We start from the raw sequence: 26768 nt of genomic DNA, 5'->3' as shown, positions 1-26768 counted from the left end.
AAGGGCGTCCTTGAAGAGCACTTGGATGACTTTACCTGGTCCTGTTTTTCTTATGACCAAGGCACAAAAAGGGGCCCCAATTGACCAAATGACCACCGGAGGGAATCGGGGATGACCTCCCCTTACTCCCCCAGTGGTCACTAACCCCCCCTCCCCCACCCTAAAAAAAATATCTTTCAAAATCTTTTGTGCCAGCCTCTATGCCAGCCTCAAATGTCATACTCGGGACCATAGCAGCAGTATGCAGGTCCCTGGAGCAGTTTTAGTGGGTGCAGTGCACTTCAGGCAGGCGGACCCAGGCCCATCCCCCCCTACCTGTTACACTTGTGGTGGTAAATGTGAGCCCTCCAAAACCCACCAGAAACCCACTGTATCCACATCTAGGTGACCCCCTTATAGATGGTGTGCCCAACAAGGGCAGGGCCAGGGGTTAGCTGCAACATTCAATAAGAAGTTTCAGTTTTCATGGCAAGTACAATACTAGACTTCCACTGACTTTAAAATGCTGAGTGCAATTGCAGTCATATTGTATACTGTGCCTGCAAACACACCCACCCTGTGCTATGATGTACTAACGCACATTCTCAATCCTGAGACACCCCTTGTGGCATTACCAGGAAGACTAGCAGACAGAACTTCCTAAAAACATAAAATATTGTTTCCACATTATCTTAACAGTAACTGATTCAACTGAAACCCTCTGAATGTTCTACAATAAAACACGCACATTGTTGGACTGATAAAAAATTCTCTCTTTACATTTTGTTAGAAAAAAAAAAAGCTTATCCATCTTATATTTTCTCTTTCCATTTCCATCCTTGCCTATCCTAATTTCCTACCCCAAGTAGGACTCTGTTGTGGTTTTCATGCCCTCTTCTCATTTTCTCCCCACTCCCACATCACCGTTAGGGAATCTATGCTGAATGTTGTCCTCAACAAAACAAAATTGAAAAAAAAAAAACAGCACACAAGGCCCTTCAAGACTGGGACAATAGGCCTTGTGTGCTTTTTCTATTTTGTTTTGGTTCATGTACTCTTGATCCCTCTTTGTTTTCTGAATATTGTCCTTAGACATGCAATCTACCAGAGAACTATAATCAATTTTTCATGACTTGGGACTCTTCCTTTCCATCTTTCCCAAACCTTACAGTTTCCCTCAGCAGAGCTCTCTCCCTCTATTTTTCCACTACAATCTCTGACCTCTTACACACATTTTACCCCTCTCCCCTCCCCTGCTCCTATGATTTCTTCAGTCCCTCTGTCTCCTCCATTATCATGTCCCTCCCCATCTTTGCTTTGTTTTTCCACTTCAGAACAGGATATCAGGTTATTCTCAGGTATATCAGCCTGGTCTTCTTTCCACCCTCAGTCGCTGTTTTCCCTTACCAAGGTCCTGAAGACCATGCGGTTTACTCATTTTCTTCTGGATCCCCTTCCTTCTACTTGGCTTCAACTCCCTAATCTAGGCTCATTACCTACTGTTCTACTACTCATCAATAATAGTTTATCTTCTGGTCAGGCTCCTTTACTCTGGAAGCCAGCCAGAGCTTCCTAGGGATCAAGTGAACAAGCCCTCACTTGATTCCTTGAAACCAGCTAATTTTTGCCCTGTTTCCAATCTTTGGATTTTATCTAAAATCTTGGAGAAAGTAGTTTCCTTCAAGTTTCCTCCTTTGCTGAAAAATCTCTCGTCTTACACCCTAGACAATCGGTTTCAGTACTGAAACAGTCCTAGTGGGTCTTCTCAGTGAAATACACTCTCACCTGGAAAGGCATAACATTGTACTCGCCGTACCACTTGATCTCTCAGCTGCTTTTGACTTAAGTTGACCACACCCTTCTTCTTTCTCATATTTCATCTCTTGGCATTAGGGGCATGGTTCTTTCTTGGTTTAGTTCTTTTCTTTCAAACCGATCATATAAAGTTGTTACCGATTCCTCCACCTCTTCTCTCCGTCCACTGACCTGTGGGTTTCCCCAGTGTTCTATTTTATCCCCCCTTCTCTTTAACCTCTCTCAGCCCCCATGCTACCGTTATACAATCAACTGGTATTTCTTGCTATTTTTATGTGTATGATATCCTCCTTTTCCCCACCAGTTCATCTTCCCCTTCGATTACCCCCCTTACAGATTGTCTCACCTTAGTTTCTACTTGGCTTACTAATCACAAAATGGTTTTCAATCCACAAAAGGCCACGGACTGTTGGTTTACTGGTGGCCAGCCTCCTGCCACTTCCCCTCTGAATCTCTTGGATCTGGATATCCGACCAGTTGATTCTGCTATTTTGGGGTAATTCTGGATTCTCGACTCTCCTTTGCTCCTCATATGTCAAATGTCTGTAAAACTGTTTTTTTCATTCTCCAATTATGTTCCGTCTGCCGATATTTCACCTCCCACGCTTTCCATTCACTTCTCTTGTCACTCCTTATTACCAGGCTCAACTACTGTAATGTAGTATATCTAGGCTGGCCATGCTTTCAGTAAAAAAATACAAACAAACAAAAAAACTTCAAACCTTACAAACTACTGCAATTAGGCTTCTTTGTCAGGCCCGTAGTCAAGAGCGTTCATCTCCGGCTCCTCAAATCCCATCATTGGCTTCCGGTCGAACAGAGAATTGTGTTTAAGTTCCTCACTCTTACCTTTAAGACCTTTCTGCTAGGCCTCCCTCAGTATCTAGCAAATCTCACCATTCCCTACACCCCAGCACATACTCTCTATTTTGTCAATGATCATAGATTAGTACTCCCAAGTCCCAAACAAGCTTCCTTAGAATGTACACATCATAGTGCATTTTTCTTTGCCACACCCTCCCACTGGAATTCACTCCTCTTAAATATTTTTGACAAACTTAAAGCCATTTTAAAGACATGGTTGTTCAAGTCAGCTTTTGATTGAGAGTTTTGGTCTCTGGAGTTCCGTGTCTTCCCTACCCTCCTGACCTTTACCCCATCTTTTCCCTTCTTTGCCTACCCTTGTTATCTCTCTCCTTTACCTTGCCTTTCCCCCTCTTTCTGATTCTTGTTATTTAGCATGAAATGTGATGACCTGTTTGACTGGTCCCCTCGTTCTTATTTTTTAAATATGTAGTTCTCTTTTCCTGCACTTATTGAATTGTATTGTGTTAACAGCTTTGATTTGCTTAGTTAGCAAAGGTGGTATATCAAATGCCAATAAATAAACCCATTTTTTAAAATAATGTTAAGATCAAAAATGTTTCTCTCAGACTGTAAATCTACCATATCTGTACTGATACACAGACAGGGGCAGAAGGGAATCTAGAAGGCCCCACAAGCTCAGATGCAAGGAAATCCTTATACTGTGCACATTAATAAGAAAAGCCTTTACTCCAAAGAACCTGTACCTTGAACTCTAAGGCAATGGTTACCATGTGACACACTATTAAAAAGCCATTTTTTGTTCCAGAAACAGCCACAGCAAAACTGAACGTAGCCAGGAACCTCAACACTGGTCTCACCAATATCTGACCTTGGTTTATCCTCTGGCAGCTCCCCAGTCACTGCTGCTATGAGTTTCAGCCTGTTGTTCTTGTCCATGACATCTCCTTGAAATCCATTCAGCACAAAGCCCCCCACAGGCCGTGTCGCTGTCTCCCGAGCTGAACGAAGCCTTTCTTCCGGCACCTCCCCACCTTCAATTGCACCAATCATCACACTCTTCTTTGGCACCTCAAAAAAGAAATTAATAGAGTAAACAAAAAGTGTCATAAATTGATCAATCTGGTGGTTCAGTGGCACTTGCAAGTAGAGGAACTGAATTTGATTTCAAGCCAGGATTCTACTCCTAGGTTTAGCCAAGGATGCTATGGAGGCAGCATTCACAACCCATGGAAAGAGGGAAGTACCAGTCATCTCACAATGGCAACACCTAGTGGCTAGGTTTTGGTTATTGGGACGTATCCTTGGTACATGATCCCTGATCAAGAACTGGCATGACAATGACTGGTCTAGGCCAGAGGTTCTCTACCCAGTCCTTGAAACACATCCAGCCATTCAAGTTTTCAGGATTTCCACAATGAATCTACATAAGACAGATCTGCATGACTGCCTCTACTATAAGCAAACATATTTCATTGTGGAGATCCTGAAAACTTCACTGGCTGAGTGTATCCCAAGCACTGGCCTGGGCTAAGCTGGGCTGGTATATTAAAAAGAAGAATAGATCCATAGGTAGTCGCAAACAGAGGTTCATAATGCTATTCCAAACCCTGGTTCCAACTGAGCTACAAATGCAAATGTGCAGGAGGAAACTTCTACCCCCTCCCCCACCACACACACAAAATAGGCCATATATTTCTAGAGAAGAACACCAAGCCTCTGGAAGTGCAAAAGGCTCAAGATTTAAGAGAAGCAGTTCTCAACACAGTCCTCAGGAGTACTATTTACAGACAGTTTTCAGGCTATCTGAAATTAATACACAAAGAGATATTTGCATTCACTAGAGATCAAACAAGTGTTAATATAGTCATGCATATTTATTGTGGATATTCTGAAATTCTCAACAGTTAGGGTACTCCCGGTAACCGGACTGAGAGCTCTGGAGCCCTCTGTACATGCATCAAGTCTTCCAACACTTAACAATTATCTCAGTTCCAAGTGGCAGCCAGATTTGGAGGTGTGATGCCATGATATTTCACTAATCTTATTAGCTCATGACATGCAAGTGACTTTAGTGGCCTGGCCTTTCATAGGAGAAGCTTAGCAATGTAAACAAAATCAGTTAAAAAGTGATATTTAACTCCCATATGCATGTCTAAATATTCCAGAGTCTACAGTACAAAGAATGTTTGAACCCAAAACTGTAGAGAGAATACAATGCTTAATCTAAAAAAAAAAATGGCCACTCATAAACCCACTCAAAGTTCATCACCAAACGAAACATGCATATTTTTGAAAGATCAAGTCTCTAGCCAGAAAGGAGTGACTGCCACCCTGACACAGTTTTGTGCTTAACCTGTACTTGACTGATTATGACAACTATACATTGGGCAGTGTCAATATGGCAATTTTCTGTTAAACCAAACTGAATTAAAAAGAAAAATAACTTAATATCCTCCAAATAATCATTTAAAAAATATATACATTTGAGTGATAAGAAAGTAAACTGGTCTCTGAAAAGTTGGAACCAAACCATGATAATCTGTGTTTAGCAGCTGGTTCATCTGCATAATGCTGAGCAATCTAATTCAATGCAGGCAGTTAATCTATCACCCCATGACTCTACCACAGTGCCAAGGACACCAACTACAAAGAACACAGGAAAGCAGCAGAGTCAGACCAGCCAAGAGTCAGTTCATTTCTAGCATCCATTTACTAAGATGTACTGTCTAAATGGGACCAAACTGGGTTGACCCATAAGGAAACATATTCCCTCAAAAGAAAACTACAGCTATTGGATCCACAGTAAATAACTTGGATTTTTAGATCACCTTCCCAAACTTTGTACCTGTGGGCCTACAAACCAATTTTGAAGAGAAAGTCCAATTGGAAAATTCAGGCCAGGTGCTCACTCCTGGGTACAAAATACCAACATACTCTGCCCACAAGTACATTTAGGGGTTCATTTTCAAAGCAGTTAGAGACTTACAAAGTTCCATAGTAACCTATGGTACTTTGCGTTTCTTTGAAAATGAGCCACATAGAACTTCAATATGATGTACCTCCCTACTTTCAACATAGCTAAAAGTATGCACTGTGCATGCTTTTAGTTGCATTCAAGGAGAAAGTTAAATTAGATTTTACCTGCTAATGTTCTTTCCTTAAGTCTCAATAGAAGAAACTTACTGGGAAAATAATCTTATATCTAGAAACTATAAACTTCTGGATTAAAACATATTACTGGTCCTCAACATCCAGGTGAAAAGAACTTGCTACTAAATATTTAAATCAAACTGTATTGTATAACATATTACTCAAAAAACAATTCTTAGTTAACCTCAAACTCTTAATATATTTTTTTAGCACAGTACATAATAAGTACTAGGATCAGAGATCATAAGCACCATCATAAGTCTCATCACACCAGTCCAGACCTGTTCTCCTGCAAGCAGATGGAGACTGAGAAGTAGTGTACTATGTCATCATCAGTTAAGAACAGAGTGCAGCCCCTGAGCCAGTAGTATCAAACATATAAATGGCGAGTGTCGTACTCACTCGCAAATGCGCAGTAGAGACCCTCTCTACCCCGCCCCCGCGTCAATACGTTATGATGGGGGCGGAACAGAGAGGGTCTCTACTGCACATTTGCGAGGGTCGAAACCGCCGTCGCTAACGCTCCTCCCACCCTCCACCTGGCCGGGCCCTCGCTCCGCTATTGAAACAGCGAGGGAACGCAGCACACAGCTCTGCTGAGCTGCCGTCCTTCCTTCTTCTTCTCTGCCTGTGTCCCGCCCTCGACGACGTTATATCACACGAGGGTGGGACACAGGCAGACAAGAAGAAGGAAGGCCGACGGCAGCTCAGCAGAGCTGTGTGCTGCGTTCCCTCGCTGTTTCAATAGCGGAGCGAGGGCCTGGGCCGGATGGAGGGGTGGCGGCGACTCGGGGGGGGGGGGCGAGCTCGGCGGGGGGGGGGGGGCCTTGCAGCGGCAACAGGAAGGGGCTTTCAACCCCCCCCTTTCCTATACTAGCTCGTTTTTACGGGCTCAACGGCTAGTTTATCATAACAAAGCAGTAGGTAGAACTGAAAAGTAGAAGCTCCCATCAGAAATAAGAAAACTCTGCGACAGCAAAAGAACTATAAACAATCTGCTCCATTTGTACAGTTAAAGCAGAAGACATACCCCATTCTAAAAATATCCACCCCACTACCAAAAATAAAAACAACCTGCAGTTCAACAGAGGAAGGTGGGTTCTGGATTGGTCTGGAAGGACTCGAGAAAATTACAATGTTAAGATCTAATTTATCCTTCCTTTTCATCCCCCCAGACCAGTCCAGATGTATCAAAGGTAAAATTATGTATAATCATACCTGATAATTTTCTTTCCATTAATCATAGCTGATCAATCCATAGACTGGTGGGTTGTGTCCATCTACCAGCAGGTGGAGATAGAGAGCAAACTTTTGCCTCCCTATATGTGGTCATGTGCTGCCGGAAACTCCTCAGTATGTCGATATCAAAGCTCCATCCGCAGGACTCAGCACTTAGAGAATTACACCCACGAAGGGACACTCTGCCCAGCTCACCACCGCCGAAACAGGGGGAGGGGAATTAACCCAGCTCATCCCCACACAAGTGGGGGAGGGGAATCCGTCCAGCTCATCCCCGCGGAGCGGGGGAGGGACACCACACCCGCCGATGCGGGGGGATCTGGCTTATCCTGCAACCGCAACCGCGGGAGGAGCTGACTGACCCTAACACCGCCGAAGCGGGAGGGGTACAAAGCTGCCCTACAGCCGCACGAAGCGGGAGGGAGTGCCGGCAGAATTTATGTCTCAATCCAGCCCCGTAAAACGGAGGGGAGAGGAATGCAGCAGCTCACTGTAACACAAAGTCGTCTCAACTCTTGAAGAATCCAAGTGAAAGAAGAACTTGAACACGAAGTCCTCCTGAAGTAACTGAAGGCTAAACTTGAACCTAAAATTCAACCAGAATATAAACAGTACAGATATCTGGGAGGGGCTATGGATTGATCAGCTATGATTAATGGAAAGAAAATTATCAGGTATGATTATACATAATTTTACCTTCCATATCATCAAGCTGATCAATCCATAGACTGGTGGGATGTACCGAAGCAGTACTCACCCAGGGCGGGACATAGAAATCCCTGACCTCAACACTGAAGCTCCAAACCGGGCCTCCGCCCGTACAGCCACAGTCAAACGGTAATGCTTGGAGAATGTATGAGCCGAAGCCCACGTTGCCGCCTTGCATATCTCTTCCAAGGAGACGGATCCGGCCTCTGCCATCGAGGCCGCCTGAGCTCTCGTGGAGTGAGCCTTCAGCTGGATAGGCGGCACCTTCCCCGCGGCCACATAAGCCGCTGCAATGGCTTCCTGGACCCATCTTGCCACTGTAGGCTTAGCAGCCTGCAGACCCTTACGAGGACCTGCAAACAGGACAAACAGATGATCCGATTTCCGGAAATCATTGGTCACTTCCAAGTATCTGATGATGACTCGTCTCACATCCAGATATTCAAGAGCGGAGTACTCCTCTGGGTAGTCCTCCCTACGAAAGGAAGGGAGACAGAGCTGCTGATTCACATGGAAGCGAGAACCAATCTTGGGCAGGAAGGAAGGCACTGTGCGAATAGTCACTCCTGCCTCAGTGAACTGCAGAAAAGGCTCTCGACATGAGAGCGCCTGGAGCTCGGAAACTCTTCTGTCTGAAGTGATAGCCACCAAAAAGACTGCTTTCAACGTCAGGTCTTTCAGAGATGCCCTCGACAAGGGTTCCAAAGGCGGCTTCTGCAATGCTCTTAGCACCAGGTTGAGATTCCACGCAGGCACCACTGAGTGCAGAGGAGGGCGCAGGTGATTAACTCCCTTGAGAAAGCGCACCACATCTGGCTGCGAAGCCAGGGAAGCACCCTTCAGGCGGCCCCTGAAGCAAGCCAGAGCCGCTACCTGGACTTTAAGGGAACTGAGCGACAGGCCTTTCTCCAGACCTTCTTGCAGGAACGCCAACACTGAAGAAATTGGAGCAGTGAAGGGAGAAAGTGAGCCTGCTTCACACCATGCTGCAAAGATACGCCAAACCCTGGCGTAAGCAGTAGAAGTAGAGCGCTTCCTCGCTCTCAGCATAGTGGCGATGACCTTGTCTGAGAAGCCCTTCTTCCTCAGACGCTGCCGCTCAATAGCCAGGCCGTAAGACCAAAGGGAGAGGGATCCTCCATCACCACGGGACCCTGATGTAACAGGCCCTGCTCCACTGACAGCCGCAGAGGATCGTCGACTGAGAGCCTGAACAAGTCCGCATACCAGGGACGTCTGGGCCAATCCGGACCCACCAGGATTACCCTGCCGGGATGCTTTGCCACCCGGTCTAGCACCCTGCCCAACATGGGCCAGGGCGGGAACACATAGAGGAGCTCTTGTGTCGGCCACTGTTGGAGAAGAGCATCTACTCCCAGGGATCGAGGGTCCCGTCCTCTGCTGAAAAAGCGCGGCACTTGGCCATTGGCCGATGACGCCATCAGATCTAGGCTCGGCTGGCCCCAGCACTTCGTGATGTCCAAGAACGCCCGAGCAGATAGTTGCCACTCTCCGGGCTCCAAGGTATGGCGACTGAGAAAGTCCGCCTTGACATTCATGACTCCGGCAATGTGGGCCGCTGAAAGCTGCTCCAGGCTCGCTTCCGCCCACTGGCAAAGACTCATAGCCTCCTTGGCTAGAGGGGCGCTCTGGTACCTCCCTGGCGGTTGATATAGGCCACAGCCGTGGCATTGTCCGACAGGACCCGTACAGGCTTCAACACGAGTACCGGGATGAACTCCAATAACACCAAGCGAATGGCTCTGAGTTCCAGGAGGTTGATAGACCACTTGCCTCTGCAGGAGACTAGAGCCCCTGCGCTGTCCTTCCCAAGCAGTGGGCTCCCCAGCCCATCAAAGAGGCGTCTGTCGTGACGACAATCCACTCCGGGGTCACCAGAGGCAATCCTGCAGACAACTTGTCTGTCTGCGTCCACCAGCTCAGCGCCTTGCGCACTGCTGGGTCCACGGGAAGGCGCACAGCATAATCCTCCGACATCGGAGTCCAGCGCAGCAGCAGAGATAGCTGTAGTGGTCTCATATGAGCCCTGGCCCAGGGCACTACTTCCATCGTGGCCGTCATAGAGCCCAACAGCTGCACGTAGTCCCAAGCCCGAATAGGAGAGGCTACTAGGAACTAGTCCACCTGAGCCTGAAGCTTGACAATCCGATTGTCTGGCAGGAACACTCTGCCCACTTGGGTGTCGAATCGAACTCCCAGATACACCAGGGACTGAGTCGGGCGCAGCTGGCTCTTCTTCCAGTTGATGATCCATCCCAGGGAGCTCAAAAGAGCAACTACCCGGTCCATAGCTTTGCCGCACTCTGCATAAGAGGGGGCTCAGATCAACCAGTCGTCCAGATAAGGATGGACTTGTACTCCTTCCTTTAGCAGGAAGGCCGCTATGACCCCCATTACTTTGGAAAAGGTCCGCGGAGCAGTAGCCAACCCTAAAGGGAGGGCTCTGAACTGGAAGTGTCGTCTCAGGACTGTAAAATGCAGAAAGCGTTGGAGAGGAGGCCAGATGGGAATATGCAGGTACGCTTCCTTGATGTCCAAGGAAGCCAAGAACACTCCTGCCTTCACTGCCGCTATAACAGAGCGGAGAGTCTCCATGCGAAAGTGCCTCTCTTTCCAGGCCCGATTGACCCCTTTGAGGTCGAGGATAGGCCGGACAGAACCTCCTTTCTTTGGAACCACAAAGTAAATGGAGTAACGTCCCTTGCCAATCTGATTTTTTGGCACCGGAACGACCGCACCCAGGCGGATCAGGTTGTCCAAGGTCTGCTGCACTACCACAGCTTGACCGGAGACTTGCAGGGAGAGAGTACAAACCCGTCTCTTAAGGGTTGGCAGAACTCTAGCTTGTAGCCGTCTCTGATGACTTCCAGCACCCACGCGTCTGAAGTTATAGTGGTCCACTCGCCCAGAAACGAGGACAGCCGTCCTCCAATCTGCACTGGGGCTTGGACCAAGGCCCCGTCATTGGGTACGAGACCCTGGGGGAGGACCGGAGGGAGCACCTCCGGGACGGCGGTCTCTGCGAAAGGAATGCTGCTTGGGGGAGAAATTCCTCTTGAAGGAAGAGGGGGCAGAGGAACCCGACTTGCCCGGGCGGGTTGGAGGTATCGGGACGAGTACTAACCCGAGCCCTGACCTCTGGTAATTTCTTGCCCTTAGACGTGCCGAGATCGGTCACGATTTTGTCCAGCTCGACCCCAAAGAGCAGCTTGCCTTTAAAAGGCAATCTAGCCAGGCGGGATTTAGAGGCGTGGTCAGCAGACCAATGTTTCAGCCAAAGCCACCGCCGCGCAGAGACTGTCTGAGCCATGCCTTTAGCTGAGGCTCTCCAGACATCATACAGCAAGTCTGCCAAATAGGCTAAGCCCGATTCCAGGGCCGGCCAATCAGCCCTCAAGGAATGATCCGAGGGGGAAGCCCGCGGCACCATAGTCCGGCACGCCCTGGCCACATAGGAGCCGCAAACTGAGGCCTGCAAACTTAAAGCAGCTGCCTCCAAGGACGACCTTAAGGCCGCCTCCAATCTTCTGTCTTGGGCGTCCTTTAGGGCCGTGCCACCTTCCACCGGCAACGCCGTTTTCTTAGTCACCGCAGTGATTAAAGAATCCACGGTAGGCCACAGATAGGCCTCACGTTCACTCACAGCCAAAGGATAGAGGCGGGACATAGCCCTAGCCACTTTAAGGCTCGTTTCCGGGACATCCCATTGAGCCGCAATTAAGGTGTGCATGGCATCATGCACGTGGAAGGTTCTAGGTGGGCGCTTCGTCCCCAGCATAATGGCAGAGCCAACAGGGGCTGAGGGAGAGACATCCTCCGGAGAGGAAATCTTCAAAGTGTCCATGGCCTGTAACAACAGGTTGGGCAAATCCTCTGGGCTAAAAAGCCGCGCTGCAGAGGGGTCATCCGCTCCATCCGAGCGGGGATCTATCTCCTCCAAGGAATCCGCAAAGGATCGTTGGGAGACCTCAGACACGCTGCCCTCATCTACATCAGAGGAGACAAAAGTCCTCCAAGGCCTGGAAATCAACCCGAGGGCGTTTACCTCTGGGAACCTCAACCTCTTTATCAGAAGAGGGAGCAGGGGCAGCGTTTTGCATGAGGAAAGCCTGATGCAGCAGCAAAACAAACTCGGGGGAGAAACCCCCCAGACTGTGCACTTCCGCAGCCTGGGCAACAGCCCTAGACGCACTCTCAACCGGCGCTCGCAATAGCGGGGGAGAGACATGCTGCGCATCCAAAATGGCGTCCGGCGCGAAACTCCGTGAAGGAGCCACGCGGGAAGAACGGCGCTTAACTTTAGCCGCTTTTGTGCCGTCGCCCAAATTAAGGGCGTTCATGGCATTAATGTCTCCAACCTCAAGGGCGGCCCCGAAGAAGCCGTCCGAGCCGCGTGGCCGGCCAAGATGGCGGAGGCGAGGAGCGGGGGATGGGCGTTTATGGCGGGAAAAAACCGCCACGCCGGAGGAACGACCGGGACATTCATCGGTCACTAAACTATCACCCATCAAGGGCGAATCAGGTTGTAAAACCCCCGCATCCCCTCTAGAAGCGCTCCAGCGATCCGGGGAGCGACCCTTTGCGCCCTCGCCCTCCGACGCCATTGCCACGAGGAGAAGAATCGGGGAACCCCCTGCCCGCTATAAAAAGGTAAAATTACCTGCTTGCCGCTCCGAGCTGTAACGAACTGGTGTCCCAGTGAGTAGCTGCAATGAACGTTTAAAGAAACGTCGAATTAAACGCCTTTAAAGACGTTTAAAAATATATATATTTTTTTTTTTTTTTTTTTTAAACGGAGCCAGCGGGAGGGGGGAGAAAAGGAGGGACCTGGCACCACCAGGTTTGCACTTGCTCAAAAGAGCCCTCAACCCCAGGCCTCAACAAAACCTAAGGATTAGGCTTGGAGGCCTAGCCAGAGCTGCTGCTGTGTGTGACCACCACCTGCTGAGATAGAGAACATACTGAGGAGTTTCCGGCAGCACATGACCACATATAGGGAGGCAAAAGTTTGCTCTCTATCTCCACCTGCTGGTAGATGGACACAACCCACCAGTCTATGGATTGATCAGCTTGATGATATGGAAGCAGTGAATTAAGTCAGGAGGGAAGATGTCAGCCCCCTAGATTCAACATCCAATCGCCTGAAGGAACACAAGGATGCCAAAGTGGCTGCCTTACAAATGTCCAACCAGAAGAACCAGGGAGTGTTCTGTCCAAGGTGCCAACTGTCCCCTGGTAAAATGAACTCACACTTACAGCACTGGGTAACCTTTTAGAATATGTGCTTAAAATATCACTTCTTTAAGCCAATGAGTTACTGTAGCTTTAGATGAAGCCTCGCCTTTGGGCACACCACCAAAAAATACAAAACAGACTGACTTTCTACATTCAAGTGTCCTGTTCATATAGTATTGTAACAAAAATCCTGTATCTAGTTTATGAAAATGATTGGAATTTATGTCTTTATTGGTATCATAAAACAGCGGTAAAGAGATGGACTGATTGAGGTGAAAGGACAAAAACACTTAAGACAGAAAGGAACAGGTTGATGAACCACTTTTTCCCTTGGCTAAAGATCACAAAAGGTTCGACAATATAAGGCTTGAAGCTCCATAATTCTAACTTCCTAACAAATGACTACCAGAAATATAATTTTAAGCCGAGCTTAGAGGTTCAAAGGGAGCTTCAATCAGAGAAAAAAAAGCTAAATTTAAGTCCCAAGGAGGGGACTTGGAGGGTTAATCACTAATTGCTCTGAAGAAACGTACCAGCTCCAAATAAGAATACAAAGATTTCCCCTTAACGAGGCCTCTGATACACAATAAAGCTGCTAGCTGACCTTTCTCCATACTAATATTTCTGAAATGGAGAACTGCTGGGGGGAAAAAATACTTCTACTGACACCAATCTTCAAAGACTCTCCAAACTCAAACATAAGCTAAAGAAGTAGAAGACTTCCTAAAGTGCAATAACATATTAACTAAATGAGAAGAATAATCTCTCTTTCTCTACCTTGTCCTTTCAAGAGCCATGCCATAAGACAAAACGGAAATGCATCCTATGATGATTGGACTAACTGCTCCTTGCTCTTCCACCTGGAGTCTCATCAGATCTCTGTACCAAGGTCTCCTCAGTCAATCCAGAGCTAGGAGCAACACTATTACCGCATGTCTTTAAATTCTCTGAATTACCCTGCCTATCAGAGACCAAGGTGGAAATATATACAGAAGACCAGACTGTGGCCAAGGTTGAACCAGGGCATCTATGCCCACTGACTTGAGGTCCCTTCTGCAAAAGAAGAGAGGAACTTTTGTATTTAGTGATTTTGCCCTTAGATCCATCACAGGATAACCCCAATCTTGCACCATTATCTGGAAGGCTAATGGAGAGAGACTCAATTCTCTTTGATCTATGAGTTTTCTCCTTAGATAATCTGCAAATTTTGTAACCCTGCAATTTGCACTGCTGAGATATCTTCCAGATTCTCCTCCAACCAATTCATCATGATAACTTCCTCTGCAACTGATGACTTCTTGCTCCTCGTTTGTTGACATAAACTACTGCTGTTGCAGTATCTGATAAAATCTGAATTGCCTTATTCTGCACTAGAGGCCAAAATTCAAGAAGTGCCAGATGAATTGCTTGTCTCCAATGGATCACTGGGTCCCATCCGCCCAGACAATAAGCTTCCCAAATGGAGAGACTAGCAGTGGTGGTCAACAAAATCCAGTTTGGTACCTCTAGAGTTCTTCCTTTGAGCAGGCTGTCTACCTGTAGCCAACATTCCAGAGATATTCTCACTTGTATTGGAAGGGGTTAAATCAAATCCAATCTTGATACTGAGGTGACCAGTGAGAGCAGAGATGTCTTTAACAGTTCCTCTCTTGGCCATCATGAAACTAGATCCAGTGGTGCCACCATTGACTCTAAAGACCTGCAGGTAGTGCCAAGCAGTCTTGTAAAGAAAGGGATGATTTCAAATTTGGAATTGTAGCTTTATCCTTCTTCCTGTGGAAAGGAATACTTTGCCTTGCCAGGTACTGAACTTGGCCCAAAGTACTCTACTACCTGATCTGGAGTCAAATTACTCTTGGACAAATTGATCACCTATCCTAAATCCTGCAGAAACTGCACTACTGAGGACGTGGATTCCTCATTTTCCTTATAAGATTTTTCTCTTATGAGCCAATTGTCCTTATAGGGATGAACTAAAACACCATTCTCATGTATGGCCACTGCGACAACCACTATAACCTTCATGAACATTCTAGGTGCCACTGCTAGACCGAATGGAAGAGTGCAAAACTGGAAATACTTTCCTAACTTTGTGAATCTGAGAAATTGTTGATGTGCCTCTCTGATTGAAATATACAGGTAAGCCTCTAAAATCTAGAGCGGTTAAAAACTCCCCTTGCTATATGGCTGTGATTACTGGCCTTAAAAGCCTCCACTCCAAAACTAAGACCCTTGAGAAACCTGTTTTCAGCCAATCCTAGATCTCAAAATCAGTCAAAGTTTCTTCTTTCTTCAATACTACAAAGTAAATTGAATAGAAACCTCTGCCTTTTTCCTCTGGTGGTACTGGAATCACCACTTTTAGCTGAATCAATCTTAGAAAGGTCTGCCTGATAGCAATAAACTTCCATTTGAATTGACAGGGAGATTCAAGAAACACCTCAGAAACAGGGTGAATAAACTCTAAGGCGTAACCATCTCTGTGCACCAATGCATCCAATGTGTTCTGGGCCCACCTCCAACTGCTATGAGTGGGAAAGCGCGGGGTACAAGTGTAAGAAAAAAATAAATAAATAAACAGCATGAGATGCCCCCTACTGCTGACACTGGGAAACAGGCCCACAAACCTTCATTGAGAACTTTGGGAGGCACATGAAGAGGTTCCAGCAAAGTCTTGTCCGCCTTTATGACCACCTCAAAGGATTGACCTCTAAAAGGGAACCTAGATCATTGAGCACCACTTTCTATCAGATCTGAATCTCCTAGAATCTCTGAAGCAACCTTGTTAGATGACCCTCTAGACAAGGTCCTAGAAAAATATTTTGGAAACTAGGTATTTTGGACTCAAAGACTCTTACAAAGCTTCTTCAACTCATCTTCAAACGAAAGGAAACTTGCTGAGACACGATTTAGAAGCAACAGCAGCAGACTAATTTCTAGCCACAAACCACTATCAGCAGACACCAAATGTACCATATTCTTAACCAAAGTTCTAACCAAATCAAGTAAGCTGTTTCCATATTCAAAGTGCCCAAAAGTAGCAACGAGAATGACAAACACCCACACTTCCATCAGTTGCTCAGACCATCTAATACATGCACAAACAACGTAACTTCCATAAACTGCTGCCTATAACATCAAGGCCGAAACCTCAAAGGATTATTTCAACAAAAGATGGCATCCTATGATACTCCCTTCTACTGAGACGGTAGTCTTTTTAGTCAGTGACAAAAACCAAGGCATTTATCTTAAGAAACTTAAACCCATCCTTACCTAGAGACAAAACCAGATATAACTGAGAAATGGACCTCATGACATGAAACACTGCATCTGGAACTTCCCGTTCCATAGATATTATATCAACAACAGCTCTGTGCATAGGAAGAGACTTAGTAGATTTCCTAATATCAATTAAAAGAGAATTATCTGAAGCCACACTCATCAGAGTAGTCCACTGAAATCTTAAGTGCTGCAAAAAGTCACAATCCTCTAAATTATGAGATTGTTCTGGAACCTCAAAATCAGGATTAGTATCCTCCAGAGAAGCAATAGAAGCTAAGTCCTCCTGGTTCTGTAACACATCTAGTCTAGGATACTTAGAAGAGGATTCAGCGGACCCACCAGAGCTTCTTTCTGCTGCAACCGGTCTTCTCATACAAAAAAGCTTTATGCATTAAAAAACAAACTCAGGAGAAAACCACTGTTCAGCTTCAGAATTCCTTGATGTGTAACTTGCCATCCTCAAAAGGATGCAAAAGCAGGAGTACAGGCGGTTTCACCCAGGCAGAAACTACTAGGATTGCATCAAAAATGGTGGAGGTTCCTGCCACAACTGGCTCTGCAACAGAGTGAAAAAAGTCCCCAGAAGTCATCAAGTTGCCAGTGGGAAGGACGTGCTGAGAAAGCACAGAGGTCATTTTCTCCACTCTCAACTCACACCCCCACAAGAAAGAAGATGCAGTATCTGCTGGCTGGCATCCCTGAAAAAAAGAAATCCACAGCAACTCTTGTGACTGTGCTGCCATATTAGCTCCTTGACTGGGCTGAGAAAGAATTAGAGACAGACACTATATATATTTTTTTTTTTGGGGGGGTGGGGGGAAGAGGAGAGTCGAACAGTATAAAGGAACTACACACAAGAAAAACCTCTACACATAAAAATCTGAAAGCCTTTTGTTTTTACAGAAAAAGAAATGAACTGAAGCATACCATACACCAACTGAAAACGTTTTGTGTATGTCTGTTGCAGAAATATTTAACTCGGGCACGCAAGGTTCCCTTTCTGTGAGGAAGGGAGCAAAGCACATAACAGCTACCCCTCAAATGCTTCACTTGTCTTTTTTTTTTAACTCCAGAAAAAAAATAAATAAATAAACAAACACCTTTCCTACCAGACTTGAGAAGAGGCTGTATCAGTTATTTGAACTGCCATCGGCTGGAGACTGAGAAATACTGACTAAGGGGCTGATGACATTATAGTTCAGTATTTCTCAGTCTGTCTGGACTGGTCTGAGGTGGTGGGGGACGATATAAGAAGCAATCTTCTTCAAGTCAAAGTGCCAGAAGGCTGATCCCTAATGCCTAGATATAGCTGAGTGCACTGGTATCCCTGCCCACTCCTGCACTAAGATAACATCAGCTCTGTCAGGTTTACCAATGATGCCTCCTGCAGCCGAAGGCACTCATCCAGGAAAACCAATGACCGATCTACAGACTTCTTTGCCCGCTTCCTGGAATTTCCACCAGGCACCACCTCACCATCTGACAGGCACTGGAACCAGTCTGCCTGAAGAGCATGCTGAATGGAAATAAATTTTAGAGGAGTCATTTCCAGGCGTCCTCCTCCTCCCCACACGGATACCGTCTGTAAAGGCAGAAAAAAAAGACTGTATTAAGAAAAGTCACAAACAACAGACAGATGTAAAGTACTTACAGAAAGACAGGATGGTCTGAAAACAGAACAATGCTGTTAAGCCTGCAGGCTAAAACTCTTTCACAGAAGTTCCCCAACTGTCTTCTATGCAGTGTCATTCAGTAGAATGTACTGTGACAACTACTTCAACTTTCAGGTTGCGAGTACCAAAGCAGGTTCTGCATGTATTTTCACAGCCCCTACAGAGAGGAAATCCCAGTCATTGTACAACATCATCTAGAGGCTAGATTTGGGCTTTTGGAAGGACCCCTGGTGCACAACCCCCAAACAAGGACTGGAATTGCATTGACTGGGCAAAAGGACCTGCCAGCTGCCTATCATGGCCCTAATTCCATAAGAATTTGCTGGACCACCCTTCGAAGAAAAACTAGGGTGGTTTACAAAATGTCAATAAAAACAAAAGAAAGTAAAATACAAATTAATCACAACAAACACAAACATAAAAGTTTAACACACACAAAAATCAAAACCAGTATAAGCAAAATAAAAATTACAGTGCCAGATCTCAACTATGTTGTCAGAACACAGCACAAAAAACAAACAAACAAACAGCAAAAGCTTGCTCAAGAAACAGGTTTTAAAGAGCTTTAGCGAGCACGGACGCTTATCAAAAAGAGATATTGAAACAAAGCATTAAAGCCAATCTGTACTGTACTATCTGTCGCAGTAATGGGTTATGGCATTGAGCCCTGGAAGGAGATGCAGAGGCTTGGACCCTGTATCTTATATTCCCAGTCACCAGCTTTTACTATTCTGCAATGTTATGACCCATTCTTCCTAGAGACCCAAATATAAGAGCAGCCTCATAAACTAGAACCAGTCAGCTGGTATAGATCAGTAGGGATCCCCCATATATTTTCTCTTAACCCCCCCCCCCCCCACACACACACACACACACAAACACATACATGTACCTATCAACTGTCTTCTGGAAGGGATACTGATGTTTTTTGGTTTTATAAAAACTGTTTTTATAGCAATAAAAATTCAGATGTATAATCCCTATTTGTGAAATTCAAAGGCAAAGAAGAGGAATATGTAAAGCAGGGGCGTAGCCACGGGTGTGCCTGGGTGGGCCCAGGCCCACCCACTTTCCCTCCAGGCCCGCCCATCGACATCTCCACCTTCGTTCCGGTCTCCCACTGAACTCCGCCGCCGCCGGTGCTTCTCTCCTAAGCAGCAGCAGGAACAAAAACAGGCGCTTCGCCGAGCCACCACCAGTTCAGCCGGCATAAGAAGATAAACAAGCGCGGGGCCGCCCACAGCAGCCTTCAGTCATGCGCTGTCAGCTCTGCCTGTCCTCTGCTCCCGGAACGGGAAATTGACGTAAGCGGGGGCAGAGGATGGGAGAGCCGAAAGCGCATGACTGAAGGCTGCTGCGGGCGGCCCCGCGCTTGTTTTTCTTCTTGTGTTGACGACGACGCTGCTGCTGCTGCTCCTGCTTCAGAGGGCCAGAGTGAGAGAGGAAACGTGGCTGGTAGGGGAAGGGTGTCTGACTGAGAGAGCAGAGGGGAGAGAAAAAAGAAGAGGACGCTGGAGAGTACAGAGAGAGAGTGGGAGAGAGGGGACATGGAAAAGAGCAGGGGAGAGAAAGAGGGGAGAGCCATGTGGGAGATGGGGAGAGAAGGGACATGGAAAAGAGCAGGGGAGAGCCAGAGAGAGATGGGGAGAGAAAGAGGGGACATGGAAAAGAGCAGGGGAGAGACAGGCTGCTGGGGAGAAGGAAGGGGAACAAGGGGGATATCCTGACTGGTCAGATGGAGAGACAAAGAGGAGAAATGCTGGATGAAAGGAGGGTGGAAGAGGAAAAATGCTAGAAGGAGGGGCAGAAAGAGGGAAGATGCTAGATGGAAGAGGGGTACAGAGAGAGAGAGTCAGATGAGTAGCAAGATGGGGGAGAGAAGGAGGGGACATGGAAAATGGCAGGAGAGAGAGAGAGAAGCTGCTGGAGAGAAACTGGGGGAGACCTTAGCTGGTCAAATGGAGAAATGCTGGATGAAAGGAGGGGGAAAGAGGGAAAATGCTGGGAGCAGAAAGAGGGAAGACGCTGGATGGAAGGGTAGGAAGAGGAAAGCCACTGGTAGGATGAGAGAGGACATGCTGAATGGAAAAGGGTAGAGAGATAACTGTCTAGAAGGAAGGGGAGATAGAGGGAGACAATGGATGGATGGATTGGGAGAGGGTAATAGGTGGAAGGATGGAGAGAGAAAGAGGGATGACACTGGATGGAAGGGTAGGAGAGAAAGAGGAGACGCTGGATTCAGAGAGAGGGAGAGACACTGAAAGGATAGGGAGAGAAAGGGGGAGAGGATAGAGTTAATGAAATACTGGAGAATAAGAGGAAGGGGCAGGGGGAGAACAAAAGTGAGGAAAAGATGAAAAGGGATGGGTAGATGAAGTAAAAGGAGGGAAATTAAAGAATGGATAGTAAGAATTAATTAAATCTGGACAGAGAGTGAAACAGAAAAATAAATTGAAGAAAACAAAGAAAAAGGAGAGAAAAATTACAAATGAACAGGAAACCCTGACAAGAGAGTTAAGACAAGACAAAGGAATGCAGAATCTTGACTGGGACCAACACAATTAGAAAAAGTAAATGGCTAGACAACAAAGGTACAGAAAATAATTTTATTTTTAATTTAGGATAAAGCAATGTGGTAGCTGTGTTAATGAAGGCTAATAAATGCAAATAAAACATAAAATAGAAAATAAGGTGATACCTTCACTGATTTTTAAAACACTTTTGATTAGTCTTCAGAGACCAGCACTTCCTTCCTCAGGTCAGGAGAGGATGTCCTGACCTGAGGCAGGAGGATTTGGCCTCTGAAAGTTAATTGAAAAGGGTATTAGACTATTAAATAAAATATTTTCTGAAATGGCAGTGGGATTAAGGTGTGTCAGGGAGCGGAACCAATACAGAGTAGGGCAGGGCTGGGGGTGTGTACTAAAAATCTCCCTCTCAAAAATTAGGACCCCTTGGTAAATCTGAATGCGCCCAGATCGGATGAAAGTTCCGGAGCGCGGAGCTGCCTGGAATGAATGGTGGCACCCGCTCAGCTGCCAGTCCAGGACTCCAGTCCAGCCCACCACCACCACGTGCACGCCATGCAGTGCACGTTTTACAGGAGGGTTGAGGAGCGGAGGTGAGGAGCATGAGCCTGGCCCTGGAAGGTTCTTCTTCATGATTCGACATTATTTCAAGGCGAGCCCAGCAGCAATAGGAGTCGGTAATAAAAATTTAAATACTTTTTTTTTCATCATAATTTTTAACATTGTGTGACGTGTGCTGTGTAATTTTTTTTAAATTGAGCTAGCTGGGGCCTGCTGCCTGCCTGGGGCTGGTGGTCACTATTAAAATTTATTGTTGGGGAATTTCTGGGTGGGGATGGGCTCCTCATTGCCCTAGGTAATATGGGTGGGCACTATATACAGTGGGGGAAATAAGTATTTGATCCCTTGCTGATTTTGTAAGTTTGCCCACTGACAAAGACATGAGCAGCCCATAATTGAAGGGTAGGTTATTGGTAACAGTGAGAGATAGCACATCACAAATTAAATCCGGAAAATCACATTGTGGAAAGTATATGAATTTATTTGCATTCTGCAGAGGGAAATAAGTATTTAATCCCTCTGGCAAACAAGACCTAATACTTGGTGGCAAAACCCTTGTTGGCAAGCACAGGGGTCAGACGTCTTCTGTAGTTGATGATGAGGTTTGCACACATGTCAGGAGGAATTTTGGTCCACTCCTCTTTGCAGATCATCTCTAAATCATTAAGAGTTCTGGGCTGTCGCTTGGCAACTCGCAGCTTCAGCTCCCTCCATAAGTTTTCAATGGGATTAAGGTCTGGTGACTGGCTAGGCCACTCCATGACCCTAATGTGCTTCTTCCTGAGCCACTCCTTTGTTGCCTTGGCTGTATGTTTTGGGTCATTGTCGTGCTGGAAGACCCAGCCACGACCCATTTTTAAGGCCCTGGCGGAGGGAAGGAGGTTGTCACTCAGAATTGTACGGTACATGGCCCCATCCATTCTCCCATTGATGCGGTGAAGTAGTCCTGTGCCCTTAGCAGAGAAACACCCCCAAAACATAACATTTCCACCTCCATGCTTGACAGTGGGGACGGTGTTCTTTGGGTCATAGGCAGCATTTCTCTTCCTCCAAACACGGCGAGTTGAGTTCATGCCAAAGAGCTCAATTTTTGTCTCATCTGACCACAGCACCTTCTCCCAATCACTCTCGGCATCATCCAGGTGTTCACTGGCAAACTTCAGACGGGCCGTCACATGTGCCTTCCGGAGCAGGGGGACCTTGCGGGCACTGCAGGATTGCAATCCGTTATGTCGTAATGTGTTACCAATGGTTTTCGTGGTGACAGTGGTCCCAGCTGCCTTGAGATCATTGACAAGTTCCCCCCTTGTAGTTGTAGGCTGATTTCTAACCTTCCTCATGATCAAGGATACCCCACGAGGTGAGATTTTGCGTGGAGCCCCAGATCTTTGTCGATTGACAGTCATTTTGTACTTCTTCCATTTTCTTACTATGGCACCAACAGTTGTCTCCTTCTCGCCCAGCGTCTTACTGATGGTTTTGTAGCCCATTCCAGCCTTGTGCAGGTGTATGATCTTGTCCCTGACATCCTTAGACAGCTCCTTGCTCTTGGCCATTTTGTAGAGGTTAGAGTCTGACTGATTCACTGAGTCTGTGGACAGGTGTCTTTCATACAGGTGACCATTGCCGACAGCTGTCTGTCATGCAGGTAACGAGTTGATTTGGAGCATCTACCTGGTCTGTAGGGGCCAGATCTCTTACTGGTTGGTGGGGGATCAAATACTTATTTCCCTCTGCAGAATGCAAATAAATTCATATACTTTCCACAATGTGATTTTCCAGATTTAATTTGTGATGTGCTATCTCTCACTGTTACCAATAACCTACCCTTCAATTATGGGCTGCTCATGTCTTTGTCAGTGGGCAAACTTACAAAATCAGCAAGGGATCAAATACTTATTTCCCCCACTGTATATATATATATATATATATATATATATATATAGTGCCCACCCATATTAGCTCTGGGCCCAGCCAAAATATCAGGTCTGGCTACGCCACTGATGTAAAGGCTGAAAACGAAAGGCAGAATTGCTTAAATATTTCTGTTCTATGTTCATCAAGGAAAGGCCAGGAATAGGACCACAGAAAAGGGAAACAATAAAAATAAAAGTGAAACAAATTTTGATTTTCAAAGGACTGTGTTTCTGAGTAGCTAGCTAAACAAAAATAGACAAAGCAATAGAATTGGATGGGACACATTTGAGGCTATTCAAGGAGGTTCTAGCAGCTCCACTATCTGACTTTTTCAATGCTTCTTTATAGTCGGGAGTCATACTGGAGATTGATGGACATTGTTACTCTTCACAAAAGATAAAAAGTGAGGAGTCTGGGAATTATAGACCATTTCATCTGAAGTCAGTGTGAGTAAATTAATAGAATTACAGCTAAAACAGAGAGTAGTGCAGTTTCTTGAATCCAATGGATTGCAGAATATCAGGCAGCATGGTTTTACCAGAGATAAGTCTTGTCAAATTGAATCTGATAAATTTCAATTGAGTGATCAGGGGCGAGCATTAGATGGGATGTACTTAGATTTCAGCAAGGCCTTGACACAATTCCACATAAGCAACATAAACAAATGTCCTTGATATGAGCTCCAAATGACTGACTGGGATAGAAAATGGATGAGTGGGAGCGGACAGCGTATAATGGTAAATGAAGCTTACTCTGAGGAAAGTGACAACGCATGGTGTACTACAGGAATTGGTCCATTTCAACACTTTTTAAAGAAATATAGCAGAAGGACTATCAGGAAATGTTTGCCATTTTGTGGATAATACCAAAATCTGCAGCAGGGAAGACACCCTGGACGGTATGGGTATCATGAAAAGGGATGTAAACAAGGCTTGAGGAATTATCTAGAATACAGCAGTTAAAATGTTATGCTAAAAATGTAAGGTCATGCATTTGAGCTGAAAAAAAAAAAAATAAAGAAACCAGTATAATATTAGGGGGTGATGGTCTTCTGTGTACAAAAAGAAGACTGGGATCTTTGGGTGATCGTATCTAACAATATCAAAAGCCAGAGGAATACTGTATTTTTCGGACTATAAGACGCACTTTTCCCCCCCAAATTTGGGAGGAAAATGGGGGGTGCGTTTTATAGTCCGAATGTAGCTTTAAAAGCACCATAATTCCGTTTTGCAAGATCCCTCCCTCGCTTCGTTTTGCAAGGTCCCCCCTCGCGCCCTTCAAATTTTAAAAGAAGTTGTACCTGGTCGTGGTTGCGGCAGCAGCAGCAAAAAGATGCATGCTGGGCGCATCAGTCTTCCGTTCTGAAGTTTTAAAACTTTTAAAATTTGGAGGGAGCGAGGGGGGACCTTGCAAAACGGAGCGAGAGAGGGAGGGGGGACCTTGCAAAACGGAGCGAGGGAGGGGGACCTTGCAAAACGGAGCGAGGGGGGACCTTGGAAAATGGAGGGAGGGGGGCCCCCTGGAAAACGGAGAGATTGGGGGCCCTGCATTCGGACAAGACGCACCGGACCATAAAACGCACCTAGGTTTTAGAGGAGGGAAAAAGTGTGTCTTATAGTCTGAAAAATTTTTTTTTCCTATTTCTCTCCTCTAAAACCTAGGTGCATCTTATGGTCCGGTGCATCTTATAGTCCGAAAAATATGGTACTTTTATGCATAGGGATAGGAATGGCCAGCATGAAACAAGGAAAGGAAACGAGGATGGGATTTGATATACTGTCTTACTGTAATTACAATCAAAGCAGTTTACATATTACATACAGGTACCTATTTTGTACCTATCATGTAAGACCTCATTTGGAGTAGTGTGTGCAATTCTGGACATCACACCTTCAAAAACATAAGCTGGTTGGAGTTGGTCTGGAGGACGGTTACCTAAATAATCAATGGTCTCCATCACAAAGCACATGGAGACTGACTTAAAGACCTAAATATGTACACTTTGGAAGAAACACACAGCATAAGGGAAATATTACAGATATTAAAATATCTCCAACATAAATGTCATAAAACTTCAACTTATGAGGACGAAGTGACTTCGGCTCCTGAGACTGCAGCCCGGAGCTGAAGATCCGTGCAGGATGCCTTTAATAAGCGTAGTATCTCCTTTCCAAGTCCCTCTCCATAACCTGGTAAGATCTCCAAGGATGACTATACACACGGCTTCCCGAAAGAAGGCAGAGTGCTAAGTCAGCGCTACCTCAACGAGAAAAAGGTGGTGGAAAATCTTGGGCAGATGATCCTGGCATGAGCAAGATGGTGCCAGTGGACTTGGAGAGGGAAGGAGACTTGGACTCTGAATCTGACAACGCTGTAGGAGTGGCGAGAGGCTGTGATATTTAAAAAAAAGAAAAAAAAAACATTTTTGCTGGATCTTAAATCTGATGTCAAGTTGGTTCGGCAGGACCTCAAAGAGACTCTGGAAGGAATAAATAAGGAAAAAAATTGATGCAATTACCACCAAGCAGGAGCAGTTGGAAAAGTGCATCGCTCAGTGCAAGGAGCATGTGGAGGACGTGCAAGCGCATTATGACTTCTCAATGTGCAGATACTAAGGGGCTGTGGGAACACATGGAAGACCTAGAGAACAGATCCCGTAGGCACAACCAGAGGTATAAAGGCATCCTAGAAGAGGATGCGTACATGGACAGTGTTGAAGTGGTGCAGGACATTACCAGACACTTACAATAGGCCGTTGATCCAGATGAAAACTGATAGAGCTCACATGTCGCTGGACCCCAAGCGTGACAATGTACCACGAGACATGAACATGGCAATGTCTGGGAGATTACTTGCTCGCAAACTCAAAAAAACCAGTTGGAACTGAGTATCACAGAAGGTGAGCTTCTTTCAATGGAAAGGAAACTCTGGAACAGTGCGTCAGATTGTGAAAGGATGAAGGAGTAATTTAATGAAATATTTCTTTATGGAAAAGGTAGTGGATGTGAGAAACAGCCTCCCAGTATGGGCAGTTACAGAGAATCTCTAGAGGAAGGGATTATAGCACTTAGTCACTAGTTTGCATGGGCAGAATGGATGGGCCACACAATCTTTACATACAATCATTTTTCTATGTTTCTGTGACCACCATTATAAATTTAGCAGCTCAGAATCCATGTATGCAGGAGAAAGTCCTTCTCCTTTCACCGACATGTCATGTGAACTTAAAACCATTTACATTACAAATCTAAATTTTGTAACCGAATTTTTAGCAATATGTAAGCCACATTGAACCTGCCATACGGTGGGAAAATGTGGGACACAAATGCAATAAATAATTTCCCATGGCCTCAGTGTTATCATGGTAGAGCAGCGAATTCTATCTGCTAATCTAATGCAGAGGAAGATAAAGGAACTTGCCCAAAGTCTCCAAACAGCCAGTGTCAGAGGGACGAGAACATACACCTCCAGATTTGTACTGACTAGGGCTTCTCAACTTCCACCTTGATATGCCAAGCTCTATCATGCATATTCATTGTGGATATCCAGAAAATCTGATGGGACTTGCTGTGCCCTGAGGACTAGGTTGAGAAGGCCTGCATTAGACCACCATCTCTTCCTCCTTCATGATATGGGATCTGAAATACACGCAAACTTCTGATGATAAATAAGTGCAATGTTTTCATCGTTAACTAAAATACCAAATAGGAGAGGCTTTCAAAAACTAAAATCCCAAATAGGAGAGGCTTTCAAAAACTAAAAAGATTTCTCAAGAAATAAACATCGAAAACAAAATGGTGGATTCCTGATTACATCAGCTACTCTAGAGGCT

The 26768-nt window shown here is 45.8% G+C and overlaps 1 protein-coding gene across 4 annotated transcripts in view; it reads right to left on the bottom strand.

Annotated features, from left to right (window-relative positions):
• QTRT2 (queuine tRNA-ribosyltransferase accessory subunit 2) overlaps nt 1-26768 on the bottom strand; it is an 85435-nt gene that overhangs the window by 26009 nt on the left and 32658 nt on the right. For all 4 annotated transcript variants that reach the window (XM_030204951.1, XM_030204953.1, XM_030204952.1 and 1 more), the window contains exons 5-6: nt 17630-17839; nt 3491-3690 (exon numbers count right to left, since the gene is read on the bottom strand). In XM_030204951.1, the coding sequence (XP_030060811.1) occupies nt 3491-3690; nt 17630-17839 (410 nt within the window). The remainder of the gene's footprint in view (nt 1-3490; nt 3691-17629; nt 17840-26768) is intronic.

Source organism: Microcaecilia unicolor, chromosome 5 (assembly GCF_901765095.1).
Source record: "Microcaecilia unicolor chromosome 5, aMicUni1.1, whole genome shotgun sequence".
NCBI lineage: Eukaryota > Metazoa > Chordata > Amphibia > Gymnophiona > Siphonopidae > Microcaecilia > Microcaecilia unicolor.
Note: the sequence above shows the minus strand (reverse complement) of the source record. Positions and strands in the feature narration are given on the sequence as shown.